This window comes from Eptatretus burgeri, chromosome 12 (assembly GCF_056783735.1).
Source record: "Eptatretus burgeri isolate ZD-2024b chromosome 12, Ebu_testis_v1, whole genome shotgun sequence".
NCBI classification, from domain to species: Eukaryota; Metazoa; Chordata; class Myxini; order Myxiniformes; family Myxinidae; genus Eptatretus; species Eptatretus burgeri.
This window is the reverse complement of record NC_140972.1, coordinates 74,719,637-74,740,016: the sequence shown is the minus strand read 5'-3', so window position 1 is coordinate 74,740,016 and position 20,380 is coordinate 74,719,637. Positions and strand designations below refer to the sequence as shown.

Sequence of the window (20,380 nt, the reverse complement as noted above, 5' to 3'; positions counted from 1 at the left end):
GATTCACATCATGTTCCCCCCGATCCCTACCGCACACCGTGACATTGTCCACATAAACGAACGTGTCTTTGAGGTTTTCATCTGAGATGATGTCGTCCATAACCCGTTGGAAGCAAGCTACTCCATTCGTGACACCGAACGGAATCCTCTTGAATTGGAAGAGGCGTCTACCCGCCTGGAATGCAGTGTAAGGTTTGTCTTCCTCTCGGATGGGAATTTGATGATAGGCGCTTCGCAAATCGATGGTGCTGAATATTTTATAATTGGCCACGCGTTCGACCATCTCGTCTATGCGCGGCAATGGATAGGCATCGAGTTAGGTGAAGCGATTGACCATCTGAGAGTAATCGACAACCATTCGTTTCTTATGGTTCTGGCTGCTAGTCACCAACACCTGTGTGCGCCATGGCGAATCGCTCGGTTCTATAATTCCTTCTTCCAGTAATCACTTGGTCTCAGAAGTGATGAAGTTCATATCGGCAGTGGTATATCGCCGCGATTTGATCACTATCGGTTTACAGTCCGGCGACAAGTTAGCAAACAGCAGGGGGGACGTTACCTCTGCGGTGGTCAGAGCATTTAAAATTAGGCGAGGTTTGCTTCCTCCAAAGGGTATTTCAACGCTCGTGTGCTGCTTGAGGACATTATGACCCAGAATTACGTCTGCGCATAAATCATGAAGCACCAGCACCCTTACATCCCGATGCGTGTACCCTTTTACGTCCAATTCCACATTGCAGTACCCTCGTACGCAGGACTGTAGAGATGTGGCGGCCATGCATACCGTATTGTCTGTCGGGTGGATCTTCCATTTCCTGCCCTTCACTAGCGAGCTGTTGACGAAACTCTCAGAGCTCCCGGTATCAATCAGAGCCTCAACCATATGCCCGTTAATTCGTACGTTGATGATAGCCTTAGATAGATTCCCGGGTGAGGCTGCAGCTAGTTTCTTTTGTGAGTAGAGAGCCGCAGAAGTGGGTTTATTTCTCCTCTGAGTAGCTTTACATACCCTGGCATAATGCCCTTTCTTGTCACAATTCATGCATGTGGCATCTCTGGCAGGGCATTGGTGGCGGGGGTGTCTTTTGTACCCACAAAAAAGCATTTACCAACCGGAGTAGTTGCTGAAGAGTTTGACGAGGTCTGGGTATCCGATTCCTCGAGTTTTCCTCCGTCCTCTGTGTCTGGGGTGCCCTGTGGGGTTCCTTGAGTTTCCCCCATAGCAGCGTTCATTAGCAGCATCGGTGTCCCAAATGACTCGGATTGCTGCTGAGCCGTATCCATCACTCGAGCCTGGTCGGCTACCCTTTCAAGAGTGGGTTGTGCTTTCTCCAGTAAGCGTTGCCGTATGTGGGCTGATCTGAGTCCTTGAATGAACGCTTCTCTGGTCGCTTCATCTCGGTGTTCCTCGGCGGTTACGGCCTGGAAACTGCCGTCTTTTCCCAATTGCTTTAGAGCTTGCAGGAACTGATCGATGGTCTCCCCGGCTGCTTGCTTGCGTGTGTTGAGAAGATGTCGTATGTATACCTCGTTCTTGCGCTTCACGTAGAGCGCCCGCAGCTCGTTGATCGCTGCATTGTAAGTGTCACACTCCGAGAAGAGCCGGAATACGTTGGGGGAGACATGATTCACAAGGGCGGCCAGTTTGTCGGCACCCTCTTCGATGATGGTCAAATAGTGTGAGAAGGAACGGAACCAATGCAACCATTTCATTTCCGAGTCAGTCGCATTCGGGTCAGCGTCGAACCTCTCTAGTTTGTAGATCTTGTCCATCGTTGGTTGAGAGAGCCGAGAAAACCAAATGGAATAAATTGAAGTAAAAACGAGAGAAGAACCTTCAGAGTGTAGGCTTTATTCCATTTGATTGAAGCCGCTTCTACGGGCACACCAGGGAATACAGGTTCAGCTAGGAGTACATAAGCAGTAAGGTGTACACGTGCAATTAATCATCGCAGAATAAATCAGCATAAGCACGGAGTTCGATATAATCTCCATTCTCACCATTTACCGAGCACCAAGTGAATCGCCGCAGTAAATGACAATGCCCCTGGGACAATCACCCCGTCCGCGCGGAGACTTCGCCTTATATGCGGGACGCACGACATGTGATCACGCGTCACGTCCTTCAATTCACCACACCTCCCAGTGAGGTGGATCTTAACGATGTGCTTTCCGCCATTGGTAACATCGTTGGTTTACATAATATTCGTGCTGCTTCTCGCATGAATAAGGAGTTTGTGGTGTTTGTGTCGGAGGAACACATGGTCGCCATGGCGGTTGAGCATGGCCTGTTCATCGAACCGAACACTTCCCTCTCTGTGTTCGCTTTACAGGCCCCAACAGTTAAAGTTAACATTAATAATATTCCACCATTTATAAGGAACCAGGACTAGTGTAACCAGTTAAACAAGTTCGGTCAGGTTGTGTCGAGGATCTCAATGGTGCCGATGCGTAATGTTAGCGATGAATTTAAACACGTCATGTCCGTTAAAAGAGTGGTTAATATGATACTACCTGGAAATGGGAAAACACTGAATGTTGTACTCAGTGTAAAAATCGAAGGGTTTGAATATAAAATGTTTGCCTCGTCAGAGGTCATGACATGTTTTGGGTGTGGAACTTACGGGCACGTGAAGAGTGTTTGTCCCAATGCGGTTACACCGCAGGAAAGTGAAGGTGCGGTGAGGAACGATTCTTCCTCACCACAAACTGATGGGGAAAAGGTGAATCAGGAGCCTAGCCCCCCCCCCCCCTACCGGCTGAGGTGTTCGACGAATTAGACTCGTCCACCACGACCGGTGCTGGAGAGAGGGGGTGTAATCGTGACGTAATTAATCCACCCCCACCAAACGAGGAAGTGAAAGTGGTTGCTTCCTCTCCTTTACCATCCACTGTACAGGACAGTGTGGACGATATGGAGGTATCTGTTACGGATACCAGGAAAAAAGGCCAAAAACGGTCAAATGTTGATGCCTTTGATGCGAAGGAGCAGAATAAGGTCCAGATCGTGTCAGGCTCGGTGGAGCCCCAAGGGACGTCTCACATTGGAAACCCCTTGGTGGTACCTGTAGTGTCCGGAGGGCCTTAGGACTCGGATAGTCGTGAGGGTTGTCGAACTCTGTTTATTGCCCGTCCGAATGCACACTACTACAGACTACACAGACGCCTCAGGCGGCGCGAACACCTATATCCCTTGCAGGCACGTGACCACCAAAACCACTCCTCCACGCCTCCACAACACTCCCCGCATTGTGCCCTGCCCATGCATGTCAGTACACCACACTCCTCCCTCCTAAACATATGATTATAAAATGACCATTATAATGATAAGCATAATCAGCACAGAATACCATGACATAAAAGCAAAGAAGAACAAAAACGATAATAATCAAAAAGCATAGGCACCACCACACAGAAAGCAGCCAGAGCCAAAAATGGCATTAATCAGGCGGCCGTGAACCAAATCCCAGATGAGACGGCACAAAAGGAACCGTGCTTCATCTGCTACCCGTAACCCTAATGTCGTTGGTGTCGTCCGGCCCATAACTCAGCCCTCCATCCCCATCACACCATATAACGTGTCGATGTGAACGAGTTGGATGGACAGGTGCTCGAAAACTGAGTTGCACGACGAACCCACAAAAACCCTGACCGCGTTAAAGATATCAAGAAGCAAGTTGGGAAGCGCAGCATCACTACGCAGCAGAAGCACCCCCAGGCGGCTCATGCTTACACGCCCTCCGGCGAGGTCGCGATGACCTCCCGAGCGAACCTCCCCCGGCACCATCAAATGCCCCCCGTCGACAAGGCGGCACATCTCCCCCAGACAGAACCGAATCAGATAAACATTCCGAGCCTGGAAGCCCCACGGCGCCAGCGCAGCCGACCTTGGCGAGACCAAAGGTTTGTGCTGCACGGCGCCAGGCCCATCTGACCTTGGCCATATCAGCGATGGGCGGTGACGCTGAACAGTGCCGTCGGCTGGGCGCACCATCAATCCCATAACAAACCCACACATTACATCCAGCCGAGATCTCAACGCACGTCCGAACGGCCTTGGCAAGAACAGAGGTTTGCACTCCAGGGCGCCAGGCACGTCTGACCTTGGCGAAACCAGGGGTGGGGGTAACGCTGAACAGCGAACCAGCCCCGGCTCTGAGCCGATCTCTGAGTCCCACACCAAAATCGCGCATCCAACCCAAACGAGAAAACCATGCACGTCCACATGGACGGTCAGCGTAGCCTGGAGACATATCAGCGTTATACCACAGCAAAAACATCGTCCGCTCCAATGCAACCTTCCCCTCACGTCCAGCGCGTCCTCCCCGCATAATCCCCACACATGACAGGGTAGCGAACCGTGGCCTGCCCTCACAGCTGGAGATCGGCAAGACCTCTTTATTCGCCACGATCGCCCCCAAGCCCTTCACATCACATCGATCATATCGGACATCCCATCGATTGATCCCAGCCATACATATTATGCTCACACGCGAACTGTCGGCATTTATTTTAACAATGCTAAATCGCATCACTCGTGCAGCGAGAATCAAATACGCAACAATTAGCAATCCATGAATCACATCATGTGTACGCCTCTTGGTTGTCGTTGCGATGACTTGCTTGTCGTCGATGGTTGCGGTCCGCGAACTTCTTGAACGCGACCGGCTCGCTCCAATCCCCCGCTGAAATCGCCTGAACGACACGGGTGTGCACCGTACCACGAGCGCCGCGGGAGCGCGAGAGCCCGTCGCTGCTGGCATGGCTCCCGTTGCTCCAGCCCCGTCCAACATCGTCATCGGAAGCAATGAACGGCAGCCCATGTTGCATCGTCGCGGCTCCTGCCGCCAGAACCTCGCCCTCGGGTCTCGAAGGAGGCACGGGTGCACCTGGAGGTACAAACTCCGAAACAGGAACCGCGAGCCCCTCCCCTCGCACCACGAACCGCGAGAGCGCAACCCGCTGACCTTGATGGGCGACCAAGACGTGTGCCCTGCCAACCGCCGGTAGCGCTTCACCGGTATACGTGTGCAATGTGAGGGTAGCCCTAAAAAGGCATAGACCGGGAAGTGCACGAGCGGACTCAACTCGAAACACGATCAGTGCCCCGATCATCTCGACCTCCACTGTCATTGGTCTTGTTACCTTCAGACCAATTCAAAACAGGTTCAACATCGGCAGCATCTCCTGCTCCGGGTCACCGGGATCGCTATGCCCAGGCTGCAAGACTCGACCCGGGGCGTAAAAGTGTACGCCATGCACAAAACACCGTACCGGCGTAGGTCTCGACCCGGGACGTAGGGGTCGCTTCGCACACCGCCATCCATGACCGTTATGATGGGCACTGACTCTCGGCACACACACCGTAGATGTCCCCGAGCGTTCAGACCGCCGTCCGACTGACTGCATTGCAACGCTCGGTCACGACCCGCACCGAAGACCGTGCGTGCGGCTGTGCGCGCTTGGAATATCGCGCTGACCTCCGGATCATCTGCTGCGCACCGACCATCGCGACCCTGGACATTCCTCAGAGCTTGTGCGACAGCCGACACCGCGTCTGAGCTGAACTTAATATCCTTGTCCTTTAGCCGTGGAATTGCAGAAACCATTCCCGAGGCTTGCAAAGCAGAAATAAAACTAACTACGAGTCGAGCTGGACGCTCCTCCGCCGTGAACTTGCAAGCCACGGCCGAATGCTTCACCGGCGCCACGAACTCTGCAACACGCTCCTCCGCACCCTTCGCGAGGTGATCGAACTGGTACCGAGCCAGCTGCAATGACTTCTCCGGCACCATGTGGGCTTTCATCTTCCCTACCACGTCCTGAAATGACAGCCCATCATCACTGGGCTTATCCGGCGCTACCAAATCACTTAGTAGCCGATTAATGTTCCGTTGAGAGCGAGGCGAGCAAGATCGATTTGCGTTTGCTCTCGTCGTCTACATCATTCGCGTGGAAATGGCATCCCAATTGTTCTGAAAACAATTCGAAGTCATCTCCGACGAAGACGGGCACTCATCCGTGCGCCGTGCCCCGACCTTCCGCCATCCTCGAGCCGTCCTGCAGTTCACTCGACGCGAATTCGCAGGTGACGGCGAGACGTCTGGCTGCAGGACTCGACCCGCACCGAAAACTGTGTGTGCGGGCGCGCGAAACTCGTGACGCGCTTCCCTGGGCTTCACGCCAGGTGGTCGAACTCGAACCACGCGAGCTGCACTGATTTCCCCGGGGCTCCGCGCGCCTGACAATCCAATTGCCCCGGCCAAAGACTCCAAGTCAATACCGACGAAACCCAGGCACTCTGCACACATCGATCCGAAACAGACTCGTCGCCAATGTAGTGTCCGGAGGGCAGTGGGACTCGGATAGTCGTGAGGGTTGTCGAACTCTGTTTATTGCCCGTCCGAATGCACACTACTGCAGACTAAACACACGCCTCAAGCAGCGCAAACACCTATAAGCCTTGCGGACACGTGACCACCAACACCACACCTCCACGCCCCCACAACGCTCCCCGCATTGTGCTCTGCCCACGTACACCACTACACCACAATTAGATGTAGCCTTGGATTGAAAAAGAGGATAGATATAATTATTAGATGGTGATTCAGAGTGAAGAAAAAGATAGATGTAATTATCAGACTCAGACATGGGTTGAAAAGAGTGCGTCGCGTGTGTACCGTAAGCTGTGAGCATTTAGTGTGTTGTTTTTCCATGGCTGGCCTTCGCGAGGACCCCTTCTCACAGCCAAGGGTGTGGCTGCGGTTTTCTATAGGTGGGTGTCCGAGGGTAGTGCCTGCTGGCCTTTTCAAGGACCCCTTCTCACAGCGAAGGGTGCGAGACCACGGTTTTCTACAGGTGGGTGTCCGAGGATAGTGCCTGCTGGCCTTTTCAAGGACCCCTTCTCACAGCGAAGGGTGCGAGACCACGGTTTTCTACAGGTGGGTGTCCGAGGGTAGTGCCTGCTGGCCTTTTCGAGGACCCCTTCTCACAGTCAAGGGTGCAGCCACGGTTTTCTACAGGTGGGTGTCCGAGGGTAGTGCCTGCTGGCCTTTGCGAGGACCCCTTCTTCTCACTGCACCTCGGACACTACACGCGTGGCCGCTGTTTTTACAGATGGGTGTCCAAGCGTAGCGCCTGTCTTCCTCGCCCCGCCTCCGACTCGACGCGGTCGCTGTTAGACACGCGGTCTGAGATAAACACTGTATAGTGTTTCATGCGGTTTGTATTTTATAATAAGACGTGTACATCTGATGTTCTATTTGCAGATTCAATCCATCGTTGTGTCAGGACGCAAATGTGGCTAGGAGCGAGCTCAGGAGTTGCAGAAAAAGAAGCATAAGGAGGATCAACTACTCAAGAAGACTCATAAATTGGCATCGTTTTTCCATGTGGTGGATAAAGATGCTGGTGTTGGTGGTGGTGATGATGATATAGATTCAACGAAGGACTCCCCTTCAACATCCCCCGCAGTTGATCCTGTCGAAGACAGGCCGGCCGACGATGGTGACACTAGGGGCGAAGGTGCTTCAGTATCGACTCCACCGATTCCCAACGATGTCGGGTTGTTTGGTAACATCACAGACAAACTGCGCCATGTGTGCATCAGCTTGGGCATTGACCATTTTCGGAACTTGGATGACAGTTCTCCAGAAACGAAGCGCGAATACTCTGGGGTGAATCGCCTTCTTAATGCCAGTGCCTTCAAACGGGTTTTGCCAAATGGGGAGGTAGCTGATCGTGATTGGTTGGTTTATTCTCCTGCCAAAGCTTGCGTTTTCTGTTTTCCGTGTACTGTGTTTTCCTCTGACAGAGGTGCACAACTTTCTGGCTCGGGATTTACTGATTGGAAGGATACGGCTCAGTACTTGAAGGCCCAGGAAATCAGCCAAAAGCACATAGAATCAGTTCTAACATTTTGTCAGCGGAGTGCTGATGCCGGTCGAGTTGATAAGCAATTGCATCAAAGCATGCTGGAGCAGCGCAGCGATTGTAAAAAATGTGTTGACACAATTACTTTTCTTTGCGAGAGGGGTCAGTCGTTTCGAAGTCGTAACGAAATTGTTGGCTCCAGCAGCAATGGTAATTACTTTGGCATTTTGGAGTTGATTGGCCAGTTTGATCCGTTTTTGTCCCAGCACATCCATTACCATGCCAATCGGGGTCGCGGTCACACGTCTTATTTGTCAAAAGCAATCTGCGAATAATTAATTACTATAATGGGCAAGCAAGTACTTGGTCGCATCAAGGATGAGATTGCGAAATCGCTGTATATCTCCGTTTCAGTGGACTCCACACCGGACATTGCCCATACGGACCAGCTCACTATCATCCTCCGCTACGTCAACATGACGGATCACAAGCCTGTCGAGCGTTTCCTCGCGTTCATTAGTATCGCCAGTCATACAGGTCAGAATCTTGCTGATACTCTTCTCCAATACTTGAAGGACCATGAAATTGACTTTGACAATTGTCGCGGTCAGATGTATGACAATGCTAGTAATATTTCGGGCAAGTACAATGGTATGCAGCAAATTTTGAAGAACAAGGACATTCCCTGTGTAGGTCACTCTTTGAACCCAGTTGGTCAGTCCGCGGTGGATTGTTGCATTGAAGCGGTTTCACTTTTGGGGTTTTTGCAGCGCCTGTATGCGTTCTTTGTGGCATTCACGCACCGTTGGGGTGTCCTGTAGACCCATGTGGAACAGCAACCTGGGTGCCTTGTTCCGAAACACCCATCGGATACCCGGTGGTCTGCCCGAGCTGATGCCACGGAAGCTCTGTTCCGCGGTTACCTCCAGTTCCAGAGTGCTCTCGAAGAGATCTCTGCAGATGAAAATCAGAACAGGGAGACACGAAATGAGGTGGATTATTTGGCAGAAAAGATGGGCACCATAGAAATTGCCCCGATGTGTGAACTTTGGAATGATATCTTGCAACGCTTCAACTGCTGCAGCAAGTTGTTGCAAAGTGCCACCATAGAATTAACTCCAACTGCTGAAGAGTTTGAATGAGTTTTTAGATGCGCGCAGAGAAAATTTTGATTTCTATGAGCAACAAGCATGTGATCGCTGCGGCCACAGCACTTACAAATCCGAAAGTCGGCGAATGCCCAAGCGTAAGAAGCATGACAATGATGGAAATGCTACTGATGCCACAGAAGGGATGACGGGCCAACAAAAATTCAAAGTTAATACATTTTATGTCATCATTGACCAATTGCGAAGTGCATTGCAGAAACGCATCGAAGCGTATTCTGTAGTGCTGCAGCGGTTTGGCGTTCTGACAGAGTTTGACTCTATGACCGATGAGGATATCAACACTGCTATTACAGGGCTTGTCAGTGTGTATCACAAGGATCTGAATACTGATTTTGCGTCAGAGTTCCGTCAGTTCATTTGCTGGTATAAAAACAAACTGCCCTCAAGTTCCCCCTCAACAGGGTGTGCACAGCATATGTTTGCGCTGCTGCACACCACTGGAGTGAATGCAGCCTTTCCAAACACTGAAGTGGCTCTCCGAATATACTTAGCACTGATGGCCACAAATTGTTCAGGAGACCGCTCATTTTCGCAGCTAAAGAGAATCAAAGATGTGAAGCGTTCTACCATGCATCAACAGCGTCTTGGTGTGTTGGCCCTTTTTCATTGAAAGTGATTTGCTCCGAGAAATGAACTTCAGTTCCGTAATTGAAGTTTGCAGTTGTAAAAGCACGCAAGGTTGCAATCTAAGGTCTAGTAAACTGTAAAGCAAAGTGCCAAATCTGTCCGTGTTTTGTCATGTACTAGTACGGGCCCGTAGGGGCGGGCCCGTAGGTGCGTGCCCGTAGGTGAGTGCCAGTATGTGCAGCCCTCTCTCGCCTCCTCTCTCTCGCCCCCCTCTTTTGCCCCCTCTCTCGCTCCCCCACTCTCATCCCCCTCTCTCGCCCCTCTCTCTCGCACCCACTCTCTCGCCCCCTCTCACTCGCCCCTCTCTCGCCCCTCTCTCGCCCCCCACTCTCATCCCCCCTCTCTCTCTCTCGCACCCACTCCCTCGCTCCTCTCTCTCGCCTCCTCTTCTCTCCCTCTCTCTTGAATTGTGACGCCCCCTCTCTCTCACCCCCTCTCCCCCTCTCTCCATCCCCTCTCTCACCCACTCTCTTACCCCCTCTCTCCCTCCCCTCTCTTGCCCCCCTTGCCCCCTCTTTCACCCTCCTCTCTCCCCCCTCCTCTCTCCCCCTCCTCTCTCCCCCCTCTCTCCCCCTCCTCTCTCCCCCCTCTCTCCCCCCTCCTCTCTCCCCCCCTCCTCTCTCTGTAAATGTATTCACAAAAAACAAATAAATAAATAAACATTAATTGTGACGTCATTCGTGATGTCATAGCACTGTGTCTTGTCATTGGTGGACAGATAAATGGCCGTAACTTGGGAACCGCTCGTCCGATTGACATCAAACCTCGAAAAGGCACATCCGCGGGTCCCCCGCAATATTCCTGGCAAGTTTCAATCAGATCGGACCGGCAGTCGTCGAGAAACGGCGGTCGCAGACAAACAGACAGACACACACACAGATTACTGGAATTATAGATAGATATATTCATACACTGCAAATTGTATGGAGGGATGAAATAAACTATTTTCTTTCCACATTAAATATCTTGTTCTTGAATCAGTTCATCTTTTGTCCTGGGTCCATTTCCATGAGCCCGAGATCTAATTTAAAATTTTCAGGCCATTCTCTAAAATTTCAAAATGTGTTTTAGAGCCAGCCGAGGCTAAATCCGGCACTGCACTGAGGGTGCGGCCGCACCGCTGATTCAGTGCCCCCTGCTGGTTAGAGCAGGAATTTGTAATTTGTTCATGATGCCGGCGATGGCTCGCCGACTCTTCGTGAAGGACAGCATGGGGGTATTTTACGGCCACCAAGTAACGACAGCACGCGTGATCGTCGTTTAACGTCCAAATTGATGAATCTTCCCGCCTGTAAAACACCGACATGGCCGTTTATAGCCGGGTCGGGATTCGAACCCAGGCCAGACGGTTTATACGCGAGTTTGCGTACTACTTGTTGGTCAGCGTTGAACCACAAACACCATTGACTCTGCTATAAAACGGTGTTAAAATATTTGGAGAAACTGGACAAACTGTACAAAATTGACCGGAAGTCGACGGCTCCATTTTTGCCCAAACGTACGTACGTGGCATATCTAGAGCCTCGCAGCTCTGAACACCCGATTTAAATAATTCAAAAGAAGGAAATACTAATTTAATTCTGATTGCATTGTTCTTGTCATACAAATCCTTTTATTATTTGCTGGATTATGTGTGCCAAACGTAATAACCTTTGCCGATATTACCCTTGTGTTTCCGGGGACGTCTGCACTTTGACGTCACTTCCCTCATCCGTGTTTCTCCTGAAATGAGCCTCGGCTCTTTTTTCCTACCTTCTCTTCATTCTCTTTGCCGCTCACAATTCGTTCCCTTCGCTCTTCCTTTGCGCTGAATTGAACCTCATTTTGCCGACGTCGTCTTCGGCGACATGCTGCGAGTTCTCTCCCGTCCTGGCAAGGTTGTGAGGGTGAGTTGTACAGTGTCACGGAGTGCGGGCCGCATGAGGTCGCTTCATTCAGCCTCCCTTCTTTTCATGACGTTGTTGTTGTTGTTGTTGTGCACCGTCATGGATATGCCGTCAAGGTTTGTACGAGCATATGGCGCTGACAAGTTCGGGTAGCTGTGTGTGTTTTAGGGGAATCAGGGTGACGTGCGTACTGGGCGGTGCTGTGTGGGGGACCGTACGTCACGTTGGTATACCTGGGTTGTGTTGAGTTATCAAGCAGCTAGCTAGGTAGCGCTTGCAAGCTAGCCGTTACTTATCAACGGTTTTGAATGGACGGAGTGCTTGCTTGAGTACTTAAGCCGCTTGGCGAGCGCTCTACAAGGAACTTGGGAACCGAACACACCCCTGGTACTGACACCTGGATGCAATGTGCAAATTGCTGTTTGTAAGTGAGGAGGAGGAGGAGATTTGGGACCATACTCTGGTGCAGAGCGTTGGTCCTTGGCTATTGGACACAATCCTGGACGGGTCGCCACTCCGACACACACAGGATACCAGCATGCTGGCACTCATTTTGCCGACCTCGGAAGGATGACTGGCCGAGTTAACCCCACCTGGTATTAATTCAACAGCTGAGTGGGATTTGAACTCAGGACCCAAGGATCCCAAGCCCACCACCCCAACCATTAAAGAGCAGGTTGCGGGTCACCAAACTTGTTTTGAAAATTCATCAATATGATTAGATGTGCATTAAATAGTTCGATACAAACTATTGGGGAAATTAATGAAATTTAACTCCGAAGTTGTTATTTCTCGAGGCTGTTGAAAAAAACAGCCGCGTGCCATATATGGATGGTGACGTCACGTTCTCCAAAACAAAGCGGACGCTCACTCGCTCATTGAAGGAGTGTCCAGTTCAGCGGGCCGTCCTTTCGCTTTTTTTGAGCTTGCAACTGTCTATATTATCGTTTTTTTATTTTGAATTATTGTAGAACAAAGTTATTTGGATATTTGTACATCATGCCTCGTACGTGTGTCGTCATGTTTTGCAAAATTGGCTGTAAAACGGGTAATTGCTCCCACCGATTCCCGAAGGAATCAAACATTCGCCAGCAGTGGATAAGATTTGTACAAACAAAACGGGTAAAGAGGACCCTTTGAATAGACTTGTCATTTGTGGTGACCACTTCACAGCTGAGGATTACGAAGGCAAAAACACATCTGATCACCACTCTGTGAATATGAGTTGTTGGTTGACAAGTTCTCCAGATACTGCTCTGTCACAGAATCAGTTGTTGAGTTTAAGTGAGAAAAACCTTGAAATGTATTCTTAAAGAGTACATGGAAAAACACATAAATATACTTTCTAAAAACACAAGCATGAAAAAATATCTCAACAAATCAACTTATTGTTGATTAAATTACTTTTTTTAACATTGTCAGCAAATTGGGCTATTTCATTTCAATTGTAAAAAATTGATCAATTTTCCACTTTTTTTTCTCAATTTGGTGGAATATTTCCAAATGAGGCTAAACATGTTTTGGTGTTGATATGCTACAACAGTCTCTTGAAAGTTGGGGTTTGTTCTCACTGTTCACTTTCGCTGGGGTCAAGCTCATCTGTCAGAAAGACTTCAACACCAAGGCTGTGGTGTATAATATTGTTGTGGTTGACGAAATTCACAAACCACCATTCAGGTCCCTTAGGTGAGATATCTCGGTAAGTATATGTGTAGTTAGGCCCAAACCCGTTGTCTAGAGGGAATAAATGTCATTCATGAGGGCTGCGACTCTTCAGGATAGCCGTTTTTCTTTTACTATCTTTATTTTGGACCAACCGCCATTATTACCACCACCAACCACGTCTCAACAGCCATCACAACAACAACCACCAACCACAACGCCGCTTCACCACAACCGCCACGACCTTTACCGTCACAACTCGCCACCATCGCATCACCGTCATCTCGCGCCACTCGTGGGCACCGATGCTGGACTCGTGTAGGGCGCGCACCGAGCAGCGTGTTCAAAAGCATCGCGGACTTTCTGAAGAAAAACGGATCAAAAACGACTCACGACCACTTTTGTTCCGTCCAATCGGTGAGCGAGGGGCGATTTGGCCCCGCCTCCAGGGCGTTGGAGGGCGGTCGCTATATGCAAATTCATGGATCAAAAAGCATTCACGCCCACTTTTCCTCGGGCCAATGGGGAGCCAGCAAGAGAGGTGAAAGGTCGGAGGCAGAGGGTCAAAGATGAAGGAGCGAGGCCACGGGGGATATAAGGGGCCGCGTTCGTCAGTCGGGGGCAGTGCAGTTCGCAGGAGGAAGAGTTGAGTTGGAAGCGGAGGAAGAGCTCAGTGCAGTTGGGAGTTCGCGGAGTCGGAGTGAAGAGGACGGAGCTGTGGAGAGGCGGTGGCGGCGAAGGCGGACGAGGGGGTGCTCGCGTCGGATTCGGGGAACTGCGGAGAGAAAGGCCAGCGGCGCGACCGAGGTCGTGGTGAAGACGCTCGTCGCGGGACCCGCGATTTTGTGAAATCCTCCTTTCCCCGAGCATCAGCAACCCCCTCCTGTTTCCCCCCCCCCCCCCGCGCTGAGATAGTGCGACAAAAGGGGGGCCCCCTTCCCACCCCCTACCAGACACCGTCCGCGAGGCCCGCGGAGTTGAGGCACCACCGCCGCTCCGCGTCTCATCATCAGACGGGTAGGCCCGACACGGTCTCGGCCCCAGGCCCGCCTACCCCCTCATCCTGGAGGGTGGTTCTCTTTTCTTTTGCTTTGGGAATATGTGTTGTCGGCGCCGTCTGTGAAGTAAAATTGTATAAATGTTGCCGTGTGCTCGCGTAGTCGGTATTAGATCTGCATTGTTGCATTTGCTTTTTGTCTTCTTCTTTTCCATGTGCTTTTGGTGGAATTGTATATGTGTGCTTTCCGTTCATCGCGAAATAAATGTGCTTATTATTGAACTGTTTTCCCGCTTCGCTTCGTCATTTCTTTCATTGAATCCTCATCTTGCTTCACGTAAAGGGTTGGTCGTGGGTTAAGACGCCCGGTAATTAATCGAACCGTCGAGGTCGACGAATAACACCGCTCGGTTATCCCGATAGTACGGAACGGGTCGCTTAAGTGGCCCGTGTCCGAAGTCGACCTGTGGCGAGGTGCGATCGCCCGGTCTACCCTCCGTGTGGGTACTTAGGAGGTCGAATTTGGCGAGCAACCCTATCCCACGCGGGGGCCGATTGGCTCGATCGCGGTGAGACCGAAAGGTCCACCCGTGACTGGTTCCCGGCGTTAGTCCGAGAGGGTCATGACTGGATTGTCCGTCCGGTGGGCGACGTGCCGCGATTCGAGTTACGTGGCCGTTCGCACGCCGGCGGGCGCGAATCCGCAACAATATATTTGGGTCCATTATTGATTCATTCTATTTCTGACTCTTGAGTGACTAGAGGGTTAAAATTATTCTATCAAGTCACAGACGAATCGAACAAGAAAATGAAAATCTACAAACCAATCTGTCTGGTGGAGTCTGTCAGTGTGAACTGCCGGACAGTCAGTCCTGCCACTTGTACACGAAATTGGCCGTTTTCTGGCACTTGCAAGTGGCTCGAATTTATATGGCTCAGGGCCAGAAACTCCATAGTATAAATTACCATCATTCTCCGACTCGTCCTCGGCAATATTGGAATGAAAACACTCAATTTAATCGCCGCTGAAATCACTCTCTGATTCGCATCTCACCATTGTTCACACGCCGTTTCCAAATGTTCACGAAGTTTTCGGAGAACGTGACGTCACAGCATCTTCAGTAAATTCCGGTCTTTTTTTTTCGATCACTGACAAAAGTTTTGACTTAAAAGTTAATTTTAGCATATTTGGAGTTTCAAATGTAAGAAAATAATTGCCCAACTATTATTAATGTGATTACAACCTTTGAATCACACGAAGTCATCAGCGACCCAAAATCTGCTCTTTAAGCCAACACCAAGCATTTGTAAGTGAGAAAGACATGGAAAGGTATTTTGTGCATTTCTATGAATTTGGGTTTTATTCGTTTTCGAGCTCTGCTTTGCTCAGAGTTCATTTTATTGCTTTTTTTTTCCATTCGATACAATATCTGATGTTTGCCTTTTGAAACAATCAGTTCAGTTTATTTCCACTATGAAATCGATTGAACACAAATACAAGAAACGTACGTACATCATATTGTGACAACAGTGGAGGAACCTGAATAAAAGCATAGCTTGTAAAATTTCAGGTTCCTATGACAGTTATGGAATGTGATTTTTAAAAATATGAAGAGGTAGAAATAGGGCTGGTAGGATGGCCTAGAGGTATGCACACTTGCCTCTAAGCTGTCTAGCCTGGGTTTGAATCCCGACCCAGCTATAAACTGTCATTCCAGTGTTCCAAAGGTTGGGTGATTCATCAATTTGGGTGCTGATGGACGTTAAATTGTTAGTTCTCTCTGCCGGCATTGGTTTGTGAACATTAAAGATCCCCCTGCCAAACCCACATGAAAATCGGAATAATTGTGGTTGTTAAAGAAGAAGAAGAAGTAAGAAAGAGACAGAAATAAAGAAATGTTGTGATGGAACATACCAATAATGAGATGGACAAATGGAAGATGGAACACAAATGGAGGATTTGAGTATCGGAGGAGGAATCTGCTGGCATACAATACTTTGCATTAGCATCGAAATATCACTCATTACCAGTGATGACGACATCAATTTGTTGTACACGAAACTTCTTATCTCCAACAATAAACTTTTGAAATTGTGTTTATCCTTTGAGGAATTTCAGTCATTCAAACTCCTGGGTCTCATTATCAACCATGATATTTCTTGGGCAAACAACATTTCAACTGGGCATCGTCCGTCATAAAAAGTCCTCCTTTGGCACACCTGAACTCATATCCACCGACAAGGGTTTCATATGTAGCTTGATGGAGTCCTGCTCTCCCCTCTGGGCTGACTCCACTGCCTCGCATCTTTCTGAACTTGGTGCCATGGAAACCAAGACTCTCAAGATCATTGGAATCTCCCGTGATGAAGCTGAGTCGATGGGCTTATCACTTTGCCATCGCAGACAGGTCGGTGGTCTTTCTGTCTTCTTCTGCCACCTTTCTGGTCTTGCACCCTCTGCTCTTTCTGTGCTTTGTCCCCCTCCACCCCCTCCAGTTTCTTCAGGGCTCACATGGTCCACCATCAACCCCATTCTGGCGAAACTACCTACATCCAGGATCATTGTTCACCTGCACTCACTTGTTCCTCTTTTTCCCACCTGTGGAATCAACTTCCACATCCTCTTCAATCTCGTTCTTCCCTCCAGGTCTTCAAGATGACAGCTGTTCCTCACCATCTCATATCGTCCCCAATCCAAATCCATGAGTTTTTCTACCCTCGTTAACCCCATCCAAATCCCCCCTCCTTCCAATTTTCCAGTTTTCCCTCCTTGGAGTTTCCTTCTGTATCCATATTGTCCATTCCATGCATGCATGTTTTGCATCCTGTGTTTGTCTATTACATCCTGATCTGTTCAGTGTGCTTGCTCGCTCTTCCATGAGCCTCGACTATGCACACAAAAAAATGAAGAAGCTATGAACACCAACAGTTTGCCCTAGGCTCACGCCAAGCAAATTCCAAAACTTTGGTCCAATATATATAATAGTTTTGTTTGTAAATGGTGCATAGCTTGTCTTGTTGGGTAATTATGAATGCAATCACACAAAACAGACTCGTTCATGTGAAGCATGAGTCTCGAATTCTGTTTCCATCAGCGAATTGTAGCTAAAGATGTAACTCGATGAATTTCTTTAATCTGAGGTTTGTTCCATTGCTACATAGTATCTATGAACTTGTGTTGATATTGAGAATTGCCTTGTGCTCCCTCCAACTCACCCTGCTTGTGGTCTCTGCTGTGCACTGCAGTGTGTGTGTGGGGCAGGAATCCGATGGCTTGGGCCCATGCGATGCTACTCTGGGAGCAAGTCGTCTTCAGGGTAGGTACATGACTCGGAACCTGCAGCATTTCTTTGTTTGCATGATTACCATCATAGTCTCGATTTTGATTTATCAGACATTCCTCAAAACCATTTGTGCAGGTGGAAAAGATCTGCAGTAATTGCACAAAACATTTTTTTACGATATTTGCATCCAAATGGAAGAAAACATTTACTTTTTTACATTTTGGAATGGTTTGCTTGGTTTTGACATGACCGTGCAGAGCTAGTGCACTTAGCTTTGAGCTGTCGAGTAGGGGTTTGTTTCCCGACCCGACTATAAACTGTCGGACCCGTCCCTCGGATGGACGTTCGGCCGGGTGTCCTGTCTATCAGCATTAGCAGATCTTTGTTAAATGCAAGATGGGGGTAAAAAAAAATGGATTTGCAGATTTTTATCAATGTGTGGAATATTTGAGGATTGGGTCCACATTGTTTTGTATTGGGTCTATTGTAGTGCTGCGACTTGGCAGCAAAAACTCGGTTCGGATCCGGCTCGGTAAGTTTGGCAAAATTTTTACCAAATCCAAGAGAACTCGGAGAAGTACCATATTTTTCAGTGGACAAGTCGAGTTTTTTTTTTTCCCCCATAATTCCAGGCCTCGATTTGTATTCGGAATTGTCTTATCTATGGTTTAAGACATTGAATTGCATGAATGAATTTTTTTTTTTTGCAAAGTGTGATATTTTCTGAAATAAATTGTATAATTGTTAATTTAAAACACATGACAGCAAGTTTCCACTTGTCATTGTGGATGCGTTCCTAGAAAGTGCAAGATTAAGCAAAAAAATGATGTTAAGCAGACAAGATATTTCCAAAGATGTAGTGTTGTAATGGAGGGGTGGGTGCGGGGGGGGGGGGAGAGGGGATGCGTTCCCAGGGTGCATTTTCAGTCACCCTCACATAACTTTCACTTAACTACATATTAGAGGCATTTATTCAACAAATCAATAAGGAACACAAATTAAATACACAAATGAACAGTTACCGGGGTACTCACCGAATTGTAGGGTGAAGCTTGCTTGTTGGGAGAGGTGCAGGGGTTACAGGGAGAGAGAGGTAGGCCTTTGTGTGTCGGATGGTTTGCTCCAATAATTTGATGGCTGGGAAGGCAAAGGGGAAGTAAGCCCGGAGTGATACAGTTCCCCCCTCTCCCTGATCGGGCTTTTGAGTGAGTCGCGCGGTGAATCTGGAATTGAGGAATCTCCGATCGAGTTATCAAACAGGCCGAGCACGGAATCTGGAGTGGAGAAATGCTAGATGGAGCGATCAGAGCATCGGTCAATGTGAATATTTGTATGAAGACTAATCTTGCGTTGAGAAGAAAAGACGACAGTACTTAAAATTTTCAACTTAATGTTGTACACTGTACTTTACAGAAATTATGATTAGTCTGGATTGTTTGCTGATTGCCGTTCACTGACATGTGAAATGTGTTTGGCACTAGCATAAAGCAAAGGATACATTAGGGATTACAAAGAAAACCAAGAAGACTTATTGCGGCTGCAACGCAAGGTGGACAAACATTGAGGATAAGTTGGAGGAATCGATTTACATTCCTAATTTATCCAAAAGGGTGTCCCACAAAGTAATTCAAATAATATGCACAAAACAGCTCATTAATATTCATGACTCTGAAGGTACCATAGCTAGTGATGCGTTGTGATTGTCAGGTTGGAATTAACACCTCTATTGTTCTGATTGACAGTTTTGCTAACTATTGTAGTTGATCTAGCTTAGTCTTGTACTCCAAATCGACTTGTCAATGAATGAAGGAAATAAAACATGGAAAAATTAGCCAATTTGACTTGTACTCCACATTGATTTGAAGGCAGAAAAATACGCTTTGCAATTGTTTTTATTTTATTGTTATTATTATTATTATTATTATTATTATTTTTGTCGTGATTGAGGCTTGTGGAGGAGCTAGAATCGATCACATGGGAGACGTAAGCCTCAATATAAGCTGTGTTGACTGGTATAGATAGCCACAGCATTGTTCGCATTACTATACGACGACGTCATGCGCAAAAAAGGATGGTGATGAATTAGTTACTTGATCGTGCAAAGTTTATTTCCATTCCTTTCATCCTATATATAAAAGGAGCCGAGTTTCTCCATCATGCTTCATTCTAAAGGGTTTCTGCTGTCATATAATAATATAAATGGTATCATTGAAAAGATAATTATCTATTTACTTGGTTGGAACAGAAATTAGTTTGTTTAATCGCAAACTTGCCTGTGTTAAAAGCCGCTTTCCAGGTTGAATAAAAAAGTACTAATGGTTGTTATTTGGCAAAAGTATTTTGCTAACTATATTTGTTGGTCTGTAGTGTCTGTTTGTTTGTCTGTTTGCCACATGCTTCAAAACTGTGGACAAAAATCAATTATTTGACTATTTTGTGTATGTAGGTGACCAGCCAAGGACAGCAACGCACATTTTTGGTCATGATCTGGATGTGAATCCGAAGGGACACTTTGTTTCTGCAAGTGTCGCTCTACGAGTGATTTCTTGTTTGTCTGTGAGCTGGATATCTCAAAAAGTTGTTGACAGATTTGGACAAAACCTGGTGGATAGGTTGGGTGTGTGACGAGGCTGAATTGATTTGATTTTGGTGAAGATCCGAATCTGGACACGAGAATAAAAAAAATAAAATATTGTAAGTGATTCTTCACCATTGAGAGTGGAGTTAATGTTCTTGTCCTTCAAGAGAAACATGTTGAGGATTACTAATGCCTCAAAGCTCCACATCTGTGGTTTCAAACTTATTGTAGCAGTGCACCATGCGAAGTATGGCATTGCAACCTACTTACAAACACAACCTGACTGACTTTTTTTTCTTGAAACT

At 48.2% G+C, this 20,380-nt stretch overlaps 1 protein-coding gene across 1 annotated transcript in view; it reads left to right on the top strand.

Annotated features, from left to right (window-relative positions):
• Positions 1-11,336: 11,336 nt before the first annotated feature.
• Positions 11,337-20,380, top strand: part of IMMT (inner membrane mitochondrial protein) — a 62,824-nt gene continuing 53,780 nt past the window's right edge. Inside the window, exons 1-2 of the mRNA XM_085848537.1 lie at positions 11,337-11,554; positions 17,460-17,530. Coding sequence (XP_085704663.1) covers positions 11,516-11,554; positions 17,460-17,530 — 110 coding nt within the window. The 5' untranslated portion in view covers positions 11,337-11,515. The remainder of the gene's footprint in view (positions 11,555-17,459; positions 17,531-20,380) is intronic.